Here is a 17,209-nt window from a genome sequence, read left to right on the forward strand (position 1 = left end):
GGCTAATGAACAGATAATGGTTCTTTTTATGGTAGTATCGTATTTGTTGTTTGATTTTGTGTGATGTCCTATCATACACACAGCACCATTCGTTTAGTTGCCAGTTGCTATTGGACGGCTATACATGAGAAAGCTGTTGACAACATCCCATCTTGCAAAGTGTTAACAAGGACACAATAGAAAATGATCGTTCGGTTGAAGATGCTGCGCTGAGTTGCTAAGTGAACAGCACAGCATTTAGCTGTTTCGTGTAAATGTAAGCGAAGCTATTTACGGCACAAAATGTACGAGAACAATCTATTTGATGTACACCGTCAATAGAGACCATCATCCAAAACAAGCAGTAGCCTTTTGTAGGTCATATTTTGCGCCGGAAAGCTGTGCACAAGTAATTGCAGTTTTCGTTTATAAAGGCCAACTTTTTTCACCGGGAACGTAATTCGATCAATACGACAAGTGAAAAGAACCTGCAAAACAGTAGCAACTTGCCCTTGTGCGCGCGTGTTAATCATACGCTCACGATTCGGCCTGTGCTGTTAACAGAAAACCAACCTTTCGCTTCCCATTAGATATCCAGGAAGCAACTCCTGCTTCTCGCGTTAGATACTTTGTGCCATTGCTTTATCATCGCATTTATCGCCGTTGACCGTCAATTCGAGGGCGGCTCACGAAATTTGGGTTATCGGCTTCGTGTGTACGCGTACAGCATAAGCCTGCTAAAAAGGTACACAGCATAACGCAAACAAATTTCTTCAGCTCAGTCGAGTGCACACTGAGCACTAGGTTTAAAGCTCAGAAGCCACGATTCCTAGCCTGGACTAGACCACCGGAACAAAACGTGCACCGAAATCAGATCGAACGAGGGAGAGGCTCTTGCGGTTCGTTTGTATGCATTCCGTACCTTGTTGCTTGGACCTCGTTCGCGTTCAAATGAGGTGGAATGAAACCGGCAATGTCAAGTGCGTTGAGTTAGAGACCGAGGTTGTTCGGGAAGAGCTATGGGAATTGGCTGATCTGCATTGCTTACCTTCGCGTTTGTCTGGGTATCGATTGAGTCCAGCAAACTGGAACATGATTGAAATGTTGATAATTCCTGGCGTTCGGGCCGGTCGAAGGACCGCCCGAGATTGCGACGGAACCGGCCGTGCTTTGCTGCGAATGGGCGGCAGAGACAGCAGCGCTGGCAGCAGCGGACACGGCTGCCTGATGCGAACCGTGTGCAGATACACCGGAAGCCATGGCTACCGCACTTAATCCGTACTGGGGTGGTAATGAGTATAAATTGTTGCGATTGGTCCCACTGCCGATCGTACCACAGCTCGATGCAACCGAGGTCGGTATGTAGCTAAGGTGACCGTGTCCGTGGTGCATCGAGTGCTGCTGCTGCTGTTGCTGCGTCTGGTGATGATGATGATGCAAGGGATGATGATGGTGATGGTGCGAAAGGGGATGTAACGGATGGTGTGCTAGCGGCTGTTGCTGCTGGCTGTGCAGATGATGGTACTGGCCGGCCATTGGCGCCGGTGGCGCGTGACAATATTTGTAGATGTTGTTCGTCGACAGAGACGCCAGCCGGAACTGGTTCAATGAGGCGGGAGGTTGCACTGTCTGCTGCTGGTGATGCCTTGGATCAACGGTAACACGAACGAACCGCCCGGCAAGGACATCGTGTCCCGTCTGACTGCCCGCCGTCGCCACACTCATTGGACCGGACGCCGCCAGATCGAGATGCAGGTTCACCGTACTGCCCGGGTCGAGGCTAAGATTGTACAGGCTGCTAGGACCGTGCGATACACCTATGCCGGCCCGGTTCACACTGTCCACCGAGGCGGATCGCTTCTGATAGTAATAGGAACCGATAGGAGGCGGTGGTGCACGCGTCTTTATCCGCCTGTACCGTATCTGTTGTCCACCGGTGGTCGATGTTGCTTTCGGCAGTCCGGTCGGTGGGCGACCTAGATTAGTCTTTTCGAGTTTGGTACGCAGCTCCTTCTCGATCTCACCCTCCAAACAGATAATGCTCTCGGGGCCACTGTCTTTCGTAGATATGGAGTTGGTGTCCTGTGTCGTAGCGGGCGATGTGCGTCGTGCAATCTGCGTGTGCTGCACTCCATCGCGATCGGTGCGCTGCAGAACGTCGAAAGCCGGCGTTGTTTGAGCCGTAGCTAGCTCCGAATCGGTCGAGATGCGGTCAGGATCACTTTCGAAACCTTCGTCCAACGAACGCGTTGGACTCAGGATCGGTTTCGAGCGTACCTCCGGTTTGGAGTCCATTGTGGTAAAACTCCTTTTTCCGAATGTAACACACAAACACACACTCTTAATACAGGGATTTAACTCTGAGCACAAATGATCACTCTTTTCTACCGGTGTCACTCAACATACTTTGTTTGACCATCGTTGCACCGGTGTACGGCAACTCATATTCACTGTCACTATCACTCAACGGGCGGCTACGTACATCACTGTTTCAAACCAAACCTTTTTTGGGACAGATATTATGATCAATTCCGTCGTCTGACCTTTGTTGTGCCCTACCGTTCACACAAGCGTTTTCGAACGTCGTTTAGCAGAACTCCGAGCATTCACTGGACGCAACTCACTTTCGCGACAAACGAAAACACATACACAACTACACGTTCCTGTGTGATACGCACGGGAGGCACCATGGGGCTCCCAATTTGCACATCTGATCGCCGACACTTTCCTAAAACATCACTTTCACACAGCGTTCCGCCTGAGGGCAAATGCGTGTGCGCGAGGTTCGTTCTGTGACTGCGGCCGCGTGATTTCCGTCCGCGAGAGATCTTGCCCGAGCGCGATACACAAAAAAATAACCGTTTTTTTTTTTTTGGTTTTCGAACCAGTTGAGAAGCCAGTTGAGTGTTGCGTGCGTTCGCCGATGCACACCTTGAAGCTGCTGGAACAAAACTACTGAGCGCTACCAACGCGCCAATTCACTTGACGCACCGACCGATCGCGTTCCCAGAGAGTGTGTGTTTTTGGTGAATGCTCGCGTGCCGGTATGAGAGAGATGTACGGGATTTCCGACCGAGAGTGAGAGAAACATTTTCAAAAGATGTACCGTGGTGGAATGTTGGAATGGGGCGAAAGGGTGAAAATAGAGAGAAACATAACAGGAATCGAGCGAGGGTTTATGCTCGCGAGAAAAAAGCATTTGTTATGCTGGAAAGAATGTCTTATCGTAGCCGGAGCGAATGAATAGGAAGCGTTGGTGATGTTCGGGACCAGATAGAAAGCTCGTTGAAAAGCAGAAAAGTAATGTGTAAAAATAGGAGATAAGCATGAATGGGACTGTTCGGGTTCGGCACTGAGGCACATTGGATCGATCGTTTCTGATGGTAGAGTATGAATGGAGCTAGGTATGAGCGTATGAGCAAGTTGATGAACTAGAGAAATTATGGTTCCTTTTTAAAGATTTATTAAAGGTCGTTCGGATTTGTTATGATTTTTATTTTATTTTCATTATAACAATTTTGAATAAATATTACAGCAAAGACAATAACTTATAGCAACTCTAGTCCCTTTTATTTTAATCATTTTTTGTAGTTGTAGAGTCATCTAAAGATTCGTTTTTACAAAAAAAAAACATGTTAGGAGGATCTTTTTCAAACCCAAAAAAAACCTTTTTTATTCATTTGGGGTGTGTATGGTTTGGGCGATGAGCAAGATTTTCGCGCTTTGCAACCGGATCCTAATCAACAATGCAGCCACACCGCAGCGAGACCTTTGCTGGAAACCACACGTTCAGCATCAAGGAAAAGCAACACTCACCACACTCACCAAATTTGAATATTCATTGAATACCGGCGCATCAAAACGGGCAAGCGAGCTGGTTGTGTTCTGTTTGACATTGGGTGACACTTTAGATGGGCGACACATCTGCATGATTTCAGAGTCGTGAGCTTCCACCGGCACAAACGATGGAGACCTTGGATCTGCCTGGGATCTGCCTGCAGAGAGGGAAAAGGAAGCAGACGACATCAGGTGGTAAGGAAGTAAATAAAATTAAAATACTCAAACACCCTCACACACTAACCGGGAACCGTTTTATTGTGCTTTTGTGCAAATGTGAGTGTGTATGTGCCGGATGATTTCCTACAAAACTTTAAAATAGAACGAAAAAAAAAATCTCCCATTAAAAAAGAAAACCGAAACCGAAATCGCCCTGTGTGCTGTCGTGCATGGAATTGTGCGATGACTTTCCATTGCTGTTGTGTCGATCACAGCCGATCGCGACTGTTCATCAGTATGGGGTGATTTGAAAATCGAGGAAATTGATTTTTTCACATCCTATCACATCGGAGTTGGTGTCGCGTTAACCACTGCAAGCGCCTGATATGTGGGAAAAGTGAAAAATGAGTTGCGCCGACCCTGTATCCGGAAATGGGCGTCGGCGGGGCGATGGTTTTTGGAAAGGAAAAGTGATTGAAATTGAAAGTGGACCACGCGGGATTGATGATGAAGCGTTCTAAAGATGACGGAAAAACCCAGTGGCAAGTTGAAGGGTCGTTTTTAATTTTCAGTCAGACAATTATCCGAATGTCTTCTATCGAGAAGATATTTTCCAGAATTTATAGTTCACTTTCTCCAGTGTGTAAATTTTAGTTAATAATATGATGCTGTTGCTACAAATAAACTTTACACCAAGCTACGGTAAAGCGCTTTCATCCATCACGGAAAAGTGAAATCTATCGTTTTTCCTCGCTAATCACCGCACGGTGCAACTGTCCCTGAGAGCTGTTTGAAATGCGTTTTCTTTGGAGGTCTTTTCTGGTTCTAATTAAAAACATTCACCTGCCTGAGTGTGAAATTCGGCAGAGCTTCTTGTCTTTCTTGTCCGCTTTCTTGCCTTCATTACTAGTAACTTTGGGTGTGTTAAGTTATCTTCTTTGTCTAACTTTTTTTTTCTTAAGAGAATAGAGCTTAATTGAAACTAAACTACCACACAGCAGACGGGGAAAACTCATATTGTCCACTGTTTCGTTGAGGTGCTGCCTTGTCACTTCAACTGCGGTAGGAGGGTGTGAAGGTAGATCTCTAGGTGGGGAGGTAACTTATTTGATTTTCATTCAATTTTCCCACCAACACAAACTGCTGAACGTTTTCCCGAACCTCAACGTAGCGTGAAAAAAGGCAAACTTCAAATCTGTCTGTCTGGACAATCAATTAGGCACCCTGTTTAGAGGGTTCCCTGTAGTTGTCGTTAATAAATCATGCAAACATTATGATAGCTTCGACTTTCTTCGGACGTTCATATTGTTTGCTGTGTGTTTGATACAGGTTTACTTTTCTACTACCATGGTGCAACCATCGGGGGGAAATGCATTCCACAATGGGTAATTGAAATCTACCAGAAGCCATACCAAACATTATCATCCGACGTACAAGCGTCAAAAGTTTTTTGTTGTCCGATCGCTGGATTGCTGGACCCTAGAGATGTTTTGATATTTATTTCCAGCGAGCAGTTAACTGATCAATACGATCAATAGCGGCTCAACTGTGGGTTAGCTGCAGAAAAAAGACACCTGCCGCGCTGGTCGGAATTTGCGACACATCAAACGCAATCCACAGGGATCACTCTCCCTTTCAGTGTGCACGGAGGATGCAACGGATTTCGAGATTGTGCAAGGTTGCGAGATTGACTTCCCTCCTAGGCTGGAATCTGAAGAAACTAAGGAAGAAAGGTGGCCAAAGGCATATGAACTTACTATCAGCGTCCGCGCATTCGCCACAAGATGAGTAATGAGAGAAACGGTTTTTAATGACATACAGGCCAAGTTTCTTCACTGGTTCTTCACCCGATTTCCTTGCTTCCCCAGTACGGTACCTTTTATTCCGCAAACGAACACCAGCGAAACTTTCGTCGGGAGTTTATGTTGTGTTGTTTTCCGTTGTTTTCTTTTTTCTCGTCAGTTCATCCTGACCACCGTTTAGCGGGTCGTCTTCAAATTTTCTGCACGTCCGCTGGCACGATCTTCGAGCTTGCCCGGTGCCGAAATGTCAAAACGGTCTTTGGCCGTGCACGATCTTCGAAGGTACGGCACGCATAGTGGTGGTGGTGACGAGACGGAAGGAAGTGACATTTACCGAATGATGCTACAGGGCATGTGCATGTGCGGAACAGGATGAATCCTCACGCCAGAGCTTGGAAATCTCGGCGCTCGGCACAGGGTATGTACACATTTTTACTTTTTGTTGATAGACCTAGCCAGTCGTAGTTCAAGATTTGATTTCATTCGGTTTTCTAAGCACCCATACCATTGTTTTGCGTCTATTATGAACCATCCTCGTTTGGCCGATGATCAAACTGGATGAGTGATGCACTTTCACCTAAATCAAAAGCAGCAACGAAACTTCATTACGAATATTTAAGTCACAAGTGTCATGCAGACACTCTCCACGCCTCATGTCTCGAATACGTCCCGAATGTTTGTAAGAAGACGCTAGCCCAAAACTAAGCATTGAGCTAAGCATTGAGCTCGCAAGCCAGATACGAGAAATGGAGACTTATGAATGTTTCATGCTGCAATGATCGGTAGGACCGATGGGTCGCTTGAGCTTCAGAAACGTTCCCGGCAACACTAACCAATCCGTGCAAACAACAATACACAATAAGGCCGGGGAATGATTTAAGCAAACACAACGTTTTCTCCAACGTTCTGTCAATAAATTCGTTGGTTCAGAGACTTACAAAGAGGAAGCTGTTGATCGTAATGGAGGGTTGGAACTGTGACCTGGAAAAAATCGCTTGTTTATACCTCTTTATTCTGGCCATGGTGATAAAATTATAGTATAAACAGTTGGGCTTATGGACCTTGGAAACTGTCCATTTAGCAGTTTTATCAGTGCAGTGCTCATTTTACCACAGTTGATAACAGTGTGCAGCAAATCACACAAATAGCATGTTCCGTGCTTTAATGTTCAGGAAGTCCGTAAAAGGAATCAATCGACCTGTTACTGTCCGGTTTTGTGCGGCCGCTCCGTATGTTGCCCTTTCTTAGTGCACTGGCAGCATTATCTAGCTGGTGGAGACTATCAGACAGAACGCAACATTGTCCTTGAGAGCGTATGGTGGTTCAGCCTTCTGCAACTAGTTGAACTTGTCCTGGAACATGGGCGCTCACCGAGCCAAAGCACGAAAGTCCTGCGATTGGAGAATCGAGTGTACAGAGAATGTTTGGAACAGACAAAAAGTGGTCTGGCAAGTGCTTCAGGGAAGAATTACCATAAATTAAGGAGACTGTAGGAGACGCGTCTATGCCGGTTTCGTACCATGTACGAAGTGATAACTTGATACACGTAGGGCCATCCCTTCAACTTCCAGTACAGATGATTATCGAGCGCAGAATTCTTATAGCACCAGATTGATAAGTGATAAGGGGAATAAATGTTAATTGATATTAATGCAACACTGGAGTGTGAAAGAACCTCGATCGAATAATTTTACTTTACCGCGCTCCGAGTATGAAACGTCAGAGAAATCAATTATTAATTAGATACACTTAAACATTCAATAATTATTACTCGCCCATTTGCTTCACTGTGGGACATGATTTAATATTAGCATAATATGTTTAATCATCTTGAATAGTTTTGGAAGATTTTTTTTATGTATTACATGTTAACTGAATAACAAATCATTATTATTGTTGGTAATGCAAAACGTCTCTATCATTTGAAACTAGAAAAGAATGTTTTACACTTTTACAGAATCTCTGAACCTGGTTCTTTGCTGCCTTTTATTGTTTTGAAAAGCCTTTTTTTAGAGTTAAATCAAGTAACATCTGCAGGATTCATATCTGGACTACAAGCACCTCATCAATCGATTGATTGATCGAGTTTTTCCTCCCACTGAAACATGATTTTGGCATTGAAGATATTCGATTATAAAGAGATTTTTCGACACAACATTTAGATTGAAATAGTTGCTGAAATCGTGTCAGGAGCCTGAAAGGTAATTAACAAAGCTGAAATGAATCTGCGTCTTATTTATTTATTTACAATTGATTATTACGGTCCAGTGCCGTATTGTCGAATCTGCGACTTAATTCCTTTAGAATAAAAACATTTTAATTAGCAACATGTCCCAGCAATAGCAACAAAAAAAAATTAATTACAGTTTTTTTTAGCTGTAGCAAAAAACATAAAAACATTGGCAGAAGCTCGATACTCCAAATATTAACACACAAAATATTTGAAAGATTTTTCTCACTACCGTAATGTAGTGGAAAATCTTCATCAAGTTTGTATTAAGAACAGGTACACAAATTAAATGGCACAAGTAATGGCCTAAGCTGTTATAATTTCAAATTTTATATAAACAAAGATTTTTATTTTATTTTTCGTAATGATAACTTGAATAAGCCATGGGCTAGAGAATGCCCCAAAGTAAACTGTTGATCGTGGTTTAATTGAACGGCTCGATGTAAACTATAATTATGTAAAACTGAAATATAAAAACAAACTTTTTCCTTAGAACACAACACTTGCGTCAACATTCAAATAGGTTTTTATTCTCAAACTGTTTAGAATATTAACATTTTTTTTTATCCAACACACTGCTTTTACACAATAACCCATAAAAAACCGTTTTACATTTTGGTTTGTTACTTCGCACGATAACATGATGTGCTTTAGCACTCCCGCTTTATGACTCCGGTGCTAACGGGCCACTTTTTAGATGCTAAATGGGTCATAATTCTCCGCCCGATGGCCATTAGCCCTTTTACCCATTGCGCAGTCTACCAGTCTACGTCCGTTGTAAACGGTTTTTGGACATATTTAGTCGCAACAAATTATTAGCGATATGTTGCTGGGCAATGAGTTTCCGTGATAGAGCGATCGTTCTAAGGGCACGAAAACATGCTCAGGAAGCTGTTCTAAAGAAAGAGAGAGCTAGTGTGAGAGGGAGTGAAAATATATAGAGGGAGAGAGAAAAGTGAGTGAAATTTTGTGTCCGGCTAGATTGTGCCGGTGTCGGAATGTCGAAAATACTTCCAACTTCTTCCGGATGGAATACCGTTTGGGTGGTTTGGGTGGCACAAGAATTTGCCTTCGGCATGGTTGGCGTGGCGGAAGTAGCATCAGAAAAGAACAAAAGAAGGTCCCGAACATGCTGTAAGCGGCTTTGTAGGAGGATGCTGGTGGGCTTTCGGTAAAGCAATAAACCAAAAGCTAAGTGAAGCTAATGGGACCCAATTAAGGGGGTTCAGCTGGGTTCAGTGGATCGTCATCATCTGTCGCTGTCGCCGTCGCGGTGGCCCGATGAAGCGATCACCAAGTGGCTGGCGGGTTCTAGCACTGGAGTTTAGTAGGGCTGTAGAACACGGTTTTGCTTTATATTTGATCACCGGCGATGGCAATTTGATGGGTTTTGCGGTTTGTTATTTTTCCTAAAAAAAATCATAGCCTAACGGGATCAGGCCGGTCGGCAACCAGAGGATGCTCCATTGCGTCCGAGGTCAACGGCGCAAAACGGGAAAATGTCGAAAGTAATCATATGATCGTGCCGTAATCGGGAAGGGAATTTTTCTGCCGATGCGCCCAGCGACCCAGAGCGTTGGGAGTTGGAGAAGATAAATTCCTTAAGATCAATTTTCAAAGTTTGCCATTTTGCCTGCCGGCCACTCTTGTGTTCGAAAAACGTTGCCTTGGTTATGGATCTGCCATGGGCTAGCCAGGGAAATCCATGGGGACGTAGGTCGGTGTGATCGAAATTCGATTCGACAGATTAGTGATAGGTTTGATGGTGGCAGTGTAATGATACACGACCTACCGATAGGGGTGGCACAATGTCACCACTTGCTCGAAAGGGGTACATTACCCGTACCCGATGCTTGATTGTTTCATCAACCGTATCATAACGGATGCACATTCTCCTTGAGGTGTCAAGTGACAAAGTGACGACAGCTCCAAAGCCGTTGGCGCTTACGTCTGCGGTATTTTGCATATGGTGATCAGGAGAGTATGACCTATCGTTTCACTTTCATTTTACGGTTAGCCTTCGAAATAGCTACGCTGATTGTTTCACTGATTTGATGCATGATTGCACAATTGAAGACCAATCTGAGCATCAAATTTCTATTGAAAGTCATTGACTACAAAAAACGATTTAACAGGTGTCCTATTTACCGCTAAAAGTTCGACAACAAAAACACATACTCCTAGCAACTGCTTCTTTAAAAGATAGTTTTAAAGTTCAACAATAGCACAACAGGATGGGAGAAGATAATGCAAATAAATTTCATTCTTGATAATGCCAGCTGCTAATGCACTTTTAGCTGTTGCCGTTCAATGCGGTAATATATCCTCCTTTTTTCCCTCCACTGTTTAGAACATGTGAGTTAAAGAACAGTTCTCATAAGAAAGGATAGTGCAAGCAATTTTGTGCAAAAAGAGCAGCTTTAGCTAATGATTTCCAAGGTACTGAGGAACGGCATATGTAGAACGGTACCGATTGCGGTACCGGTATGGTTCACGCGATAAGCGAACAAAAAAAAGGGTGTGCTTATCTTAACTTGGTGGCTAGAAAGGGTCCACCAGAACCTCGGGAGAGCATTAAATTGCCTGGAACACGGTGCACTTCAAAGTGTGAGATGCAGTTTATTATGATGCGCCCAATGCGGCCACTAGATGGCGATGCTATTAAAAGTGAAAATTGGCAAGGTGTATGCGCTTTTTTGTGTGCCGGCCACGATTATAAGATTTCCGAAACGGTCTTTTGTCAGCCGGTCAGTCGCCGATTGCAGTACCGTTGGTTTTTGACGTGGCAAGCGGTCGGCTTTTCCCAACACGATCGCAGTTCGATCTCGTTCTTCGTTCTCCCGGATGATCCCGGTGCGCAAGCGAAGTTTTTCACGCCTCGTCGATGCATATGTATTCTTTTCCACGCCATGGACCGTTGTCGATGTCGGCAGCTCTGTATGATAAATGTGGAAGCATTAATAATTCACCACTTCCTAGTGCGCTCCTTCACCGTGGCGTGGCGATACAGCATAATAATACTCCCGGGGGCCGAGGTCAATCGTCCGATGGGGAGGTGGAACGCGCGACCGAGAATCACACCGGGATGTGGATTGCATTCTGCTAGCATTCCAATCCATTCCATCTCGTGTACCGGTGATCGTGTGAACCGGGCAGAGTGGGCAGAATCGTCCAGCGACGCAACGATTGTGGAGACCGTTGCCGAAGCGTCTGAAAGCGGATGAAAGGTGCAAATGCAACTAGCATGCGATGCTGCACCTAATTCAATCAAGATCTCATTTGTTTGTGCCTTCCGCGCATGCCAACCCTTGCGTTTGCACCGCGTGGACCGCGTGGCCCGAAACGCAATTCAGGTCAGCCAGACAACCGCGTCCGGAATCGCCTTCGGGAAAACCGGCACCGGCAGTGGTAAGATCATCCGCGTCATCGGCCGGCAGTCCACTGGGTTCGTTCTCTACTAGGGCCAATGGGAACTACCCCAATGGGAACGCATTTCTCAACCCCTACCCCTTCTGTACCGCTTAGACTTACATAACGCTGCACTAACGCTGCACTTTTCCACCTGAACCCGTGGTGGCCTCCTTCTGGAACGCAAGTACTACATCCCAAGTGCCGCTAGCTGCCCGTGTGTGCCTTTGCGTTCGGTCAGAAAGAAAGCATGCGACCAAATAGACGGCTATGTTTGGTCGTCGGTGCAAGTTGGATTGGAACGTGCTTATGTGTGGTGGTTTAGATCTGGTGATCTACATTTTTATTAATGTTGGATTTATTTTTCTGGTGGTGTTTAAAATATATGAATGATTTAGCCTTATAAAGAAGGGATAGAGGTAAAGATACAGAGCTAAAACATTGATGTTCTTTGACTTCTATAGATCAATACTGATGACTTTTTAAAAGAATATTTTAGGAAGATGTAGCATCAATAAACCACCATCAAGAAAAGTGTTAGTAAAACATCTGACTAAGCTCTTCTTGGCTCAACACGAATGCCTCTACAGACTTATTGATGCCAAGTAGAAGGATAGACGAGAATTGTCGGAAGGAACACATAATAATCTTATTCTTCAACTACTGAAAGTTTTTCATTATCAACGCTGTTTCTAGCAGCTGTACGTAACAAACCAAAGACCATGCCCATTGTACGGGACTATAGTTGCGCCCCTGTTCACTCGGTAGGACTTTGCAGCTAATTGAGCCAAGAAGAATCAAGCGAGTATTATTTATTTTTGAAAAAAAAATACACAAAGACATTTTTGATCTTACAAAACCCTTAATTTTTAAAAAAAACCCAATTTATACTACATTTTATTCAAATTATAATGTGCATGCCATGTGAAAACTTGAATCGTTTAGTTTAAAATTTATAATATCTGAAAAATATGTTACCGTATATCAAAATAAAAATATTGCTTCATCCGTTAATAACATATTTATTGGATATATTTCTTTGAAAACACTCACAAAAACTCACATACAAATAAACACGGAAATAAAGCTTTCCGTCTAAATCGTTTTTTACACACAATTCTGTAAAAAGGGCGTTAATGAAATCGTAAACTTCATCGTAGACGCACGTCTTCCCCAAACGAAATATTACATCCTTTAATACAACAACCCCTACATGCTCCTAATTAGTTTGACCCTTTCCCAGACCAGTGTTACGCAACAACATCATTAGCTGGTGGTAGAGCGCATCTACGCAACCACAAGGAACACAGGTGCGTCGGATAGTTTCTATAAGTTGCTCAGATTGATGTAGTATTTGTTCATTTCACTTCGTGTTTCCTTCTACCAATGACGCAGTGTTCACACTTTGGCTGCATTTCGATTAATCGCTTAATTTTTTGTTTTCCTCTGCTTCAGCTTCACACCACAGCCAACGTTTATCCATCGTTCAGTTTGGCAACCAGACCAGCTGATGTTTGCTTGGTGCTTGTATTAGCAAACATCAATCTGTTGAGTAGCTCGTGCTACTTGAGCAAAAAGCATTCGCCGCCATGTCCGAGCTTTTCTCAACGTTTTGTTACATCTTTTTCGATCGATTTGAACCCTGCCCGTCCGACGACTTCGGGTTTGTAGACTAGCCAGCCCAAAAACGGTTGATGATCGGAGTTTATATGGGATCCGTTTTTTTTTTCTTTTCTACTTCTCTTTGGATGCATCTCTTGTTTGTTGTTAAGGTGTTTCACTTTCGTTTCTTCATATTTTTTCATTTCTTTCTCCATACGGCTTCATCATTGGTGGAGCTAGCCGTCGAAACGCTTAATTGCACATTGTTGATGCATATGTTAGCATGTTGAGTGTTGGTTGTGTCTGTGCTGTGTCGGTATTTTGCCATTCCGAGTGGATTACTTACCGCAAGAAAGTGGAAAAAATCGACCAAAGCGGTTGTTTGAAACGTGTTTGTAGATGTTCAGAAGAGCATTGGAAGTTTTTGTAAACATGTCTATAGATACAAAATAAACGTATTAGCTTCTTCTATGCGATGCAATTGTTCTTCCGAGCTTTTATTGGATTGCGTGCAATGGAATCATCGTGGAGCCTTATTTAGAACAGACTTTATTTTTGGCAAATCCCGAGCGCTTACAAAATCAAGTTGAAGTATATATGTATGTGACCGAAATGTGTGTCAAATCGGTAGCTGAGGCTGCTGAAGCTGTGTGCATGGTGTATGCGCTTATCTTGCCATTCCAACTGCATCCACATGCTAACACGTCTGTCACCGATTTTCCCATGACCTTCCTGCGCGACACGACGCAGTAAAATGTATTGTTTTGCTGAGTCAGAGCCACTTTTCATCGGATGCATGCTTTCTTTTCAACGCGTTGGATGCAAGTGCGCCGGAGGCAGTGCGTATATTGTTTTCAATGTGACTTATATTGTTGCTGGCAGCGAGTGCACACAGCGCGCGAATGTCACAGATGAAAGCGGAGCGAATGCTGGTACGGAGCGCGTAGTGGTAATCTGATAATTGGTGCTTTCGGGGAATACAGAAACTGGATCATGCTCTGGCAACGTGCACTTGTGCAACAAATCAGATCATCATCAGATTAGCTGAACATGTTTCGTTGCATGTTGTGCCCAAATATAGTACATTTAGGGTTTTGATAAAGCAAAGAAAGCTATTTGCGCAAATTGAAGTAGGTTAATGCTTAGTTACCTAACATACTAAAAGCACTATTTGCAGTATTTATCACTTCTTACTAGAAAATATTATCCAGAGACCTCAGGTATTATTCGGTTGTAAGTTGTACATAGGAAATGTTTCTGCCAAAATTTCATAGCTCTTTGATAATAAGAAAATAGTTCGAGAATCAGAATATTATTAAACGTAAGCATAACACAATGTTCAACCCTTTCTCTATTAAAAAACACATAAAAAAATTCATCTTTTGGTAAGTTATTTGTACCAACTTTAATTTTCAAAATACGACAAAATCAACATTTATGTATTAATAAAATTGCTACAAACTTCAAATGCTGAAGTTGCATTGAAAGTACTTTAGAAGTATAATACAATAATAACATATTTACTCATGTTGATTTAACTAATTAACTAATTAGCTGCACTAAATTTCTTTAAATAATTTAAAATATCAGCAACGTTCCATTAAAGTTTAACGCTTGATTTTACGCGCCATGAATTTGTTAGCATTTGCTGAATGTATTGCTTCTTGCATAACAACAGGCGTAAACATGGTTTGTGTTATAGCATGTTGCGTTGGGTTGAAAAACGGTTTGCTATAAAGTTATCCATTCCACCTTGAGTAATTTGTCAGCCTCGTAGATTTATGAAATGTAGCTATTTTAAAAGTTCCCCTGACAAATAAATGTCTTTAAGAACTCACGAAGAGTGTGAAATAATTTCATCTTCTTGGATTAATGACCTTCCAAGTCATGCCGGCCATCTAATGGCCTTCTAAACTTGCTGATACTTTGTAGTAGGATAGGCAGTCCTCACTAGAGAAAAACCGTTCGGTTTAGATTTGAACCCCGGTGCAGCTATCTGAAGACTGGCGCCGTAATCGTCTCAACCACCGGCCGTCCAGAGTTAAATAAATGAAGCTCAATGATTCTCCTAAACATACCAGTTTCCTATCATCTGTAAGACACCAGAGGGTAATATTTATTCTAGTTAATCATGTTCGGATATTTATGGCATTAAGAAGATTGTCATTTTATTTCGAGAGAAGCAAAGTTCAGTTCTGTGTGGATAGCTTAAATGCAGTTATCAGAACGATTATGACCTATGTGAATTGAAAAAAATTACCCGTTTGACAAGAATTCTACTTTAAAATACTGCTCGTTTTGAAAACCTACAATATATTATTCTGCTTGCAGTGCATTTGCTGTCGATCACGAACACCTACAACATACTTACTGTGGAAAATTGGATCGGCGTTTAATACATATTTTGTGTCCTACACCTGTCTTAAGCGTGACGGCAAACGATAAATGTAAAGAATCATTTGCCAACAGTGGTGTGGACAGTTTATATCTGTGAAGCATCTGAGTAACCATTATTTTCATAGCAAACATACCGTATCGATATCCGATACAGTTCCTTGGCCCACCACCAAACGGTATGTAGCTAAAGGCATGATGCTTGTGAGCATCAATCGTCGAGGGATCAAAACGATCTGGATCAAACACATCCGCCCGTTCACCCCACAGCTTCTTGTTGCGATGAACGGTAAGAATGTTGATGAGAAGTGTCACTCCTGGTGGGACAACAGTATCGCCCAGCTTTACTGTCTCGATCGTTTCCCGTCCAATGAGTGGTGCCACCGGAAACAGTCTCATGGACTCTTTGATTACTTGCTCTAGGTAAACTTGGGCAGAAATTGTTTCGTAAGATACGTCTAGCGACGAGCTGCCGTAGATGGAAATAATTTCTTCGTACACACGGTCCTGTACATCTGCGTGCATTGCCAGTAATAACAGGACATAAGCTACTTGGTTAGCGGTTGTTTCACTGCCCTAAAAGAAGGATAAGAGATACGATTGCTAAAAAAATGCGAAACGAAACAGTTGAAATGGCTTACTGCTCCAATAATGGTATAGAGATGGTTTTCGATCTCTTGCATCTCAAGATCCTGATCACCTCGCTGCATGTTCAGCAGTTGATCGAGAAACACCATTGGCTTACGATATTGTTCCTCCTTGTCCAGGAGAAATTTATCTGACCGTTGTTTAATTAGTTCGTCTCGTCTGCCGTACAAGATCTATATTGAAAACGTTTAATTTTATTTAACAAATAGCATCTACCGAAAGCTATTTTTCTTATCTTACCGGATCGACCACACGTTGTAATTGGGCGCGAAGTTTTTGCATTTCTCTGTAGCGTTGTGTCAAAGTGAATAGCGCGTCGCTATAAAGCAACACGTTGAACACTCTGCTACTCATTATAGAACCTATCTTTTCAATGCCTCCGCAAACATCCTTCGCTTGAGGATCGTCCGTAATGTCACTTTTAAGGGAACTGGCGCACACCATCTCCAGCGTACATTGAGCCGTATAGTGAAGCACGTCGAATGGGCCATGGTTATCTTCCTCTTTAGCCATTCGTAACACCATAGCTTCCGAACAACGACTAAAGATCGAGATGAAGCTAATTAAGATGCGTTGGTTAAATGCCGGATTCAACAGTTTGCGGTACAGTTTCCAATCCGTGTCTGGGAAACACAATACGTTAAGACGCTATATCACTGCTACCTTACTTCGGTGGACAAACTTACAGCGTGACGAAACTAATCCATAATCCATCTCAAGAAAACGGTAGAAAAACGCCTTATCCTGACACGCGCTGGTAGTTAGAGCTTGCTGGATAAGGTCCGGGTCTGATAGACACAGGACGGTTTTTGTTCCCAGTGAGAGTTTAAATATAGCATCATACTTGCGAAACAGTTCATTTACAACACTGAACGTATGCTCGTCGGACCCAACGAACAGATGGGCAGAACCAATAATAGGGTACGACTTCGGTCCTGGTATATCTTTTGCGAATAGGGCATTGGTTTTGGAAACCTTACACCAGTAGAAAATTAGCCCTAGTAACACTATGACCGCCGGTATGAAGAACATTTTCACTCCGTTAACTCCAAACGATAGCCACTAACTAACGTGCACGAATGGACTGTACGCTTGAATCTGTGCTATGAACCTTCGTTGTTTTAATGTCCGCCGTCATTTGGCTAATGTC

The 17,209-nt window shown here is 43.1% G+C and overlaps 2 protein-coding genes across 2 annotated transcripts in view; both read right to left on the minus strand.

Annotated features, from left to right (window-relative positions):
• Positions 1 to 2,296, minus strand: part of LOC126557869 (small conductance calcium-activated potassium channel protein 2) — a 31,863-nt gene extending 29,567 nt beyond the window's left edge. The window contains exon 1 of the mRNA XM_050213777.1: positions 1,028 to 2,296. Within this exon, the coding sequence (XP_050069734.1) occupies positions 1,028 to 2,274 (1,247 nt within the window). The 5' untranslated portion in view covers positions 2,275 to 2,296. The remainder of the gene's footprint in view (positions 1 to 1,027) is intronic.
• Positions 2,297 to 15,384: 13,088 nt separating this feature from the next.
• On the minus strand, positions 15,385 to 17,091 carry LOC126557865 (cytochrome P450 4c21-like). The gene is made up of 4 exons (XM_050213774.1): positions 16,746 to 17,091; positions 16,300 to 16,682; positions 16,053 to 16,232; positions 15,385 to 15,987 (listed from the first exon to the last, which is right to left on the minus strand). The coding sequence occupies exons 1-4, from the start codon at positions 17,089 to 17,091 to the stop codon at positions 15,385 to 15,387; spliced, it is 1,512 nt and encodes a 503-aa protein (XP_050069731.1).
• Between the last annotated feature and the right edge of the window lie 118 nt (positions 17,092 to 17,209).

The sequence above is a fragment of the Anopheles maculipalpis genome, chromosome 2RL (genome assembly GCF_943734695.1).
Source record: "Anopheles maculipalpis chromosome 2RL, idAnoMacuDA_375_x, whole genome shotgun sequence".
Lineage (NCBI taxonomy): Eukaryota > Metazoa > Arthropoda > Insecta > Diptera > Culicidae > Anopheles > Anopheles maculipalpis.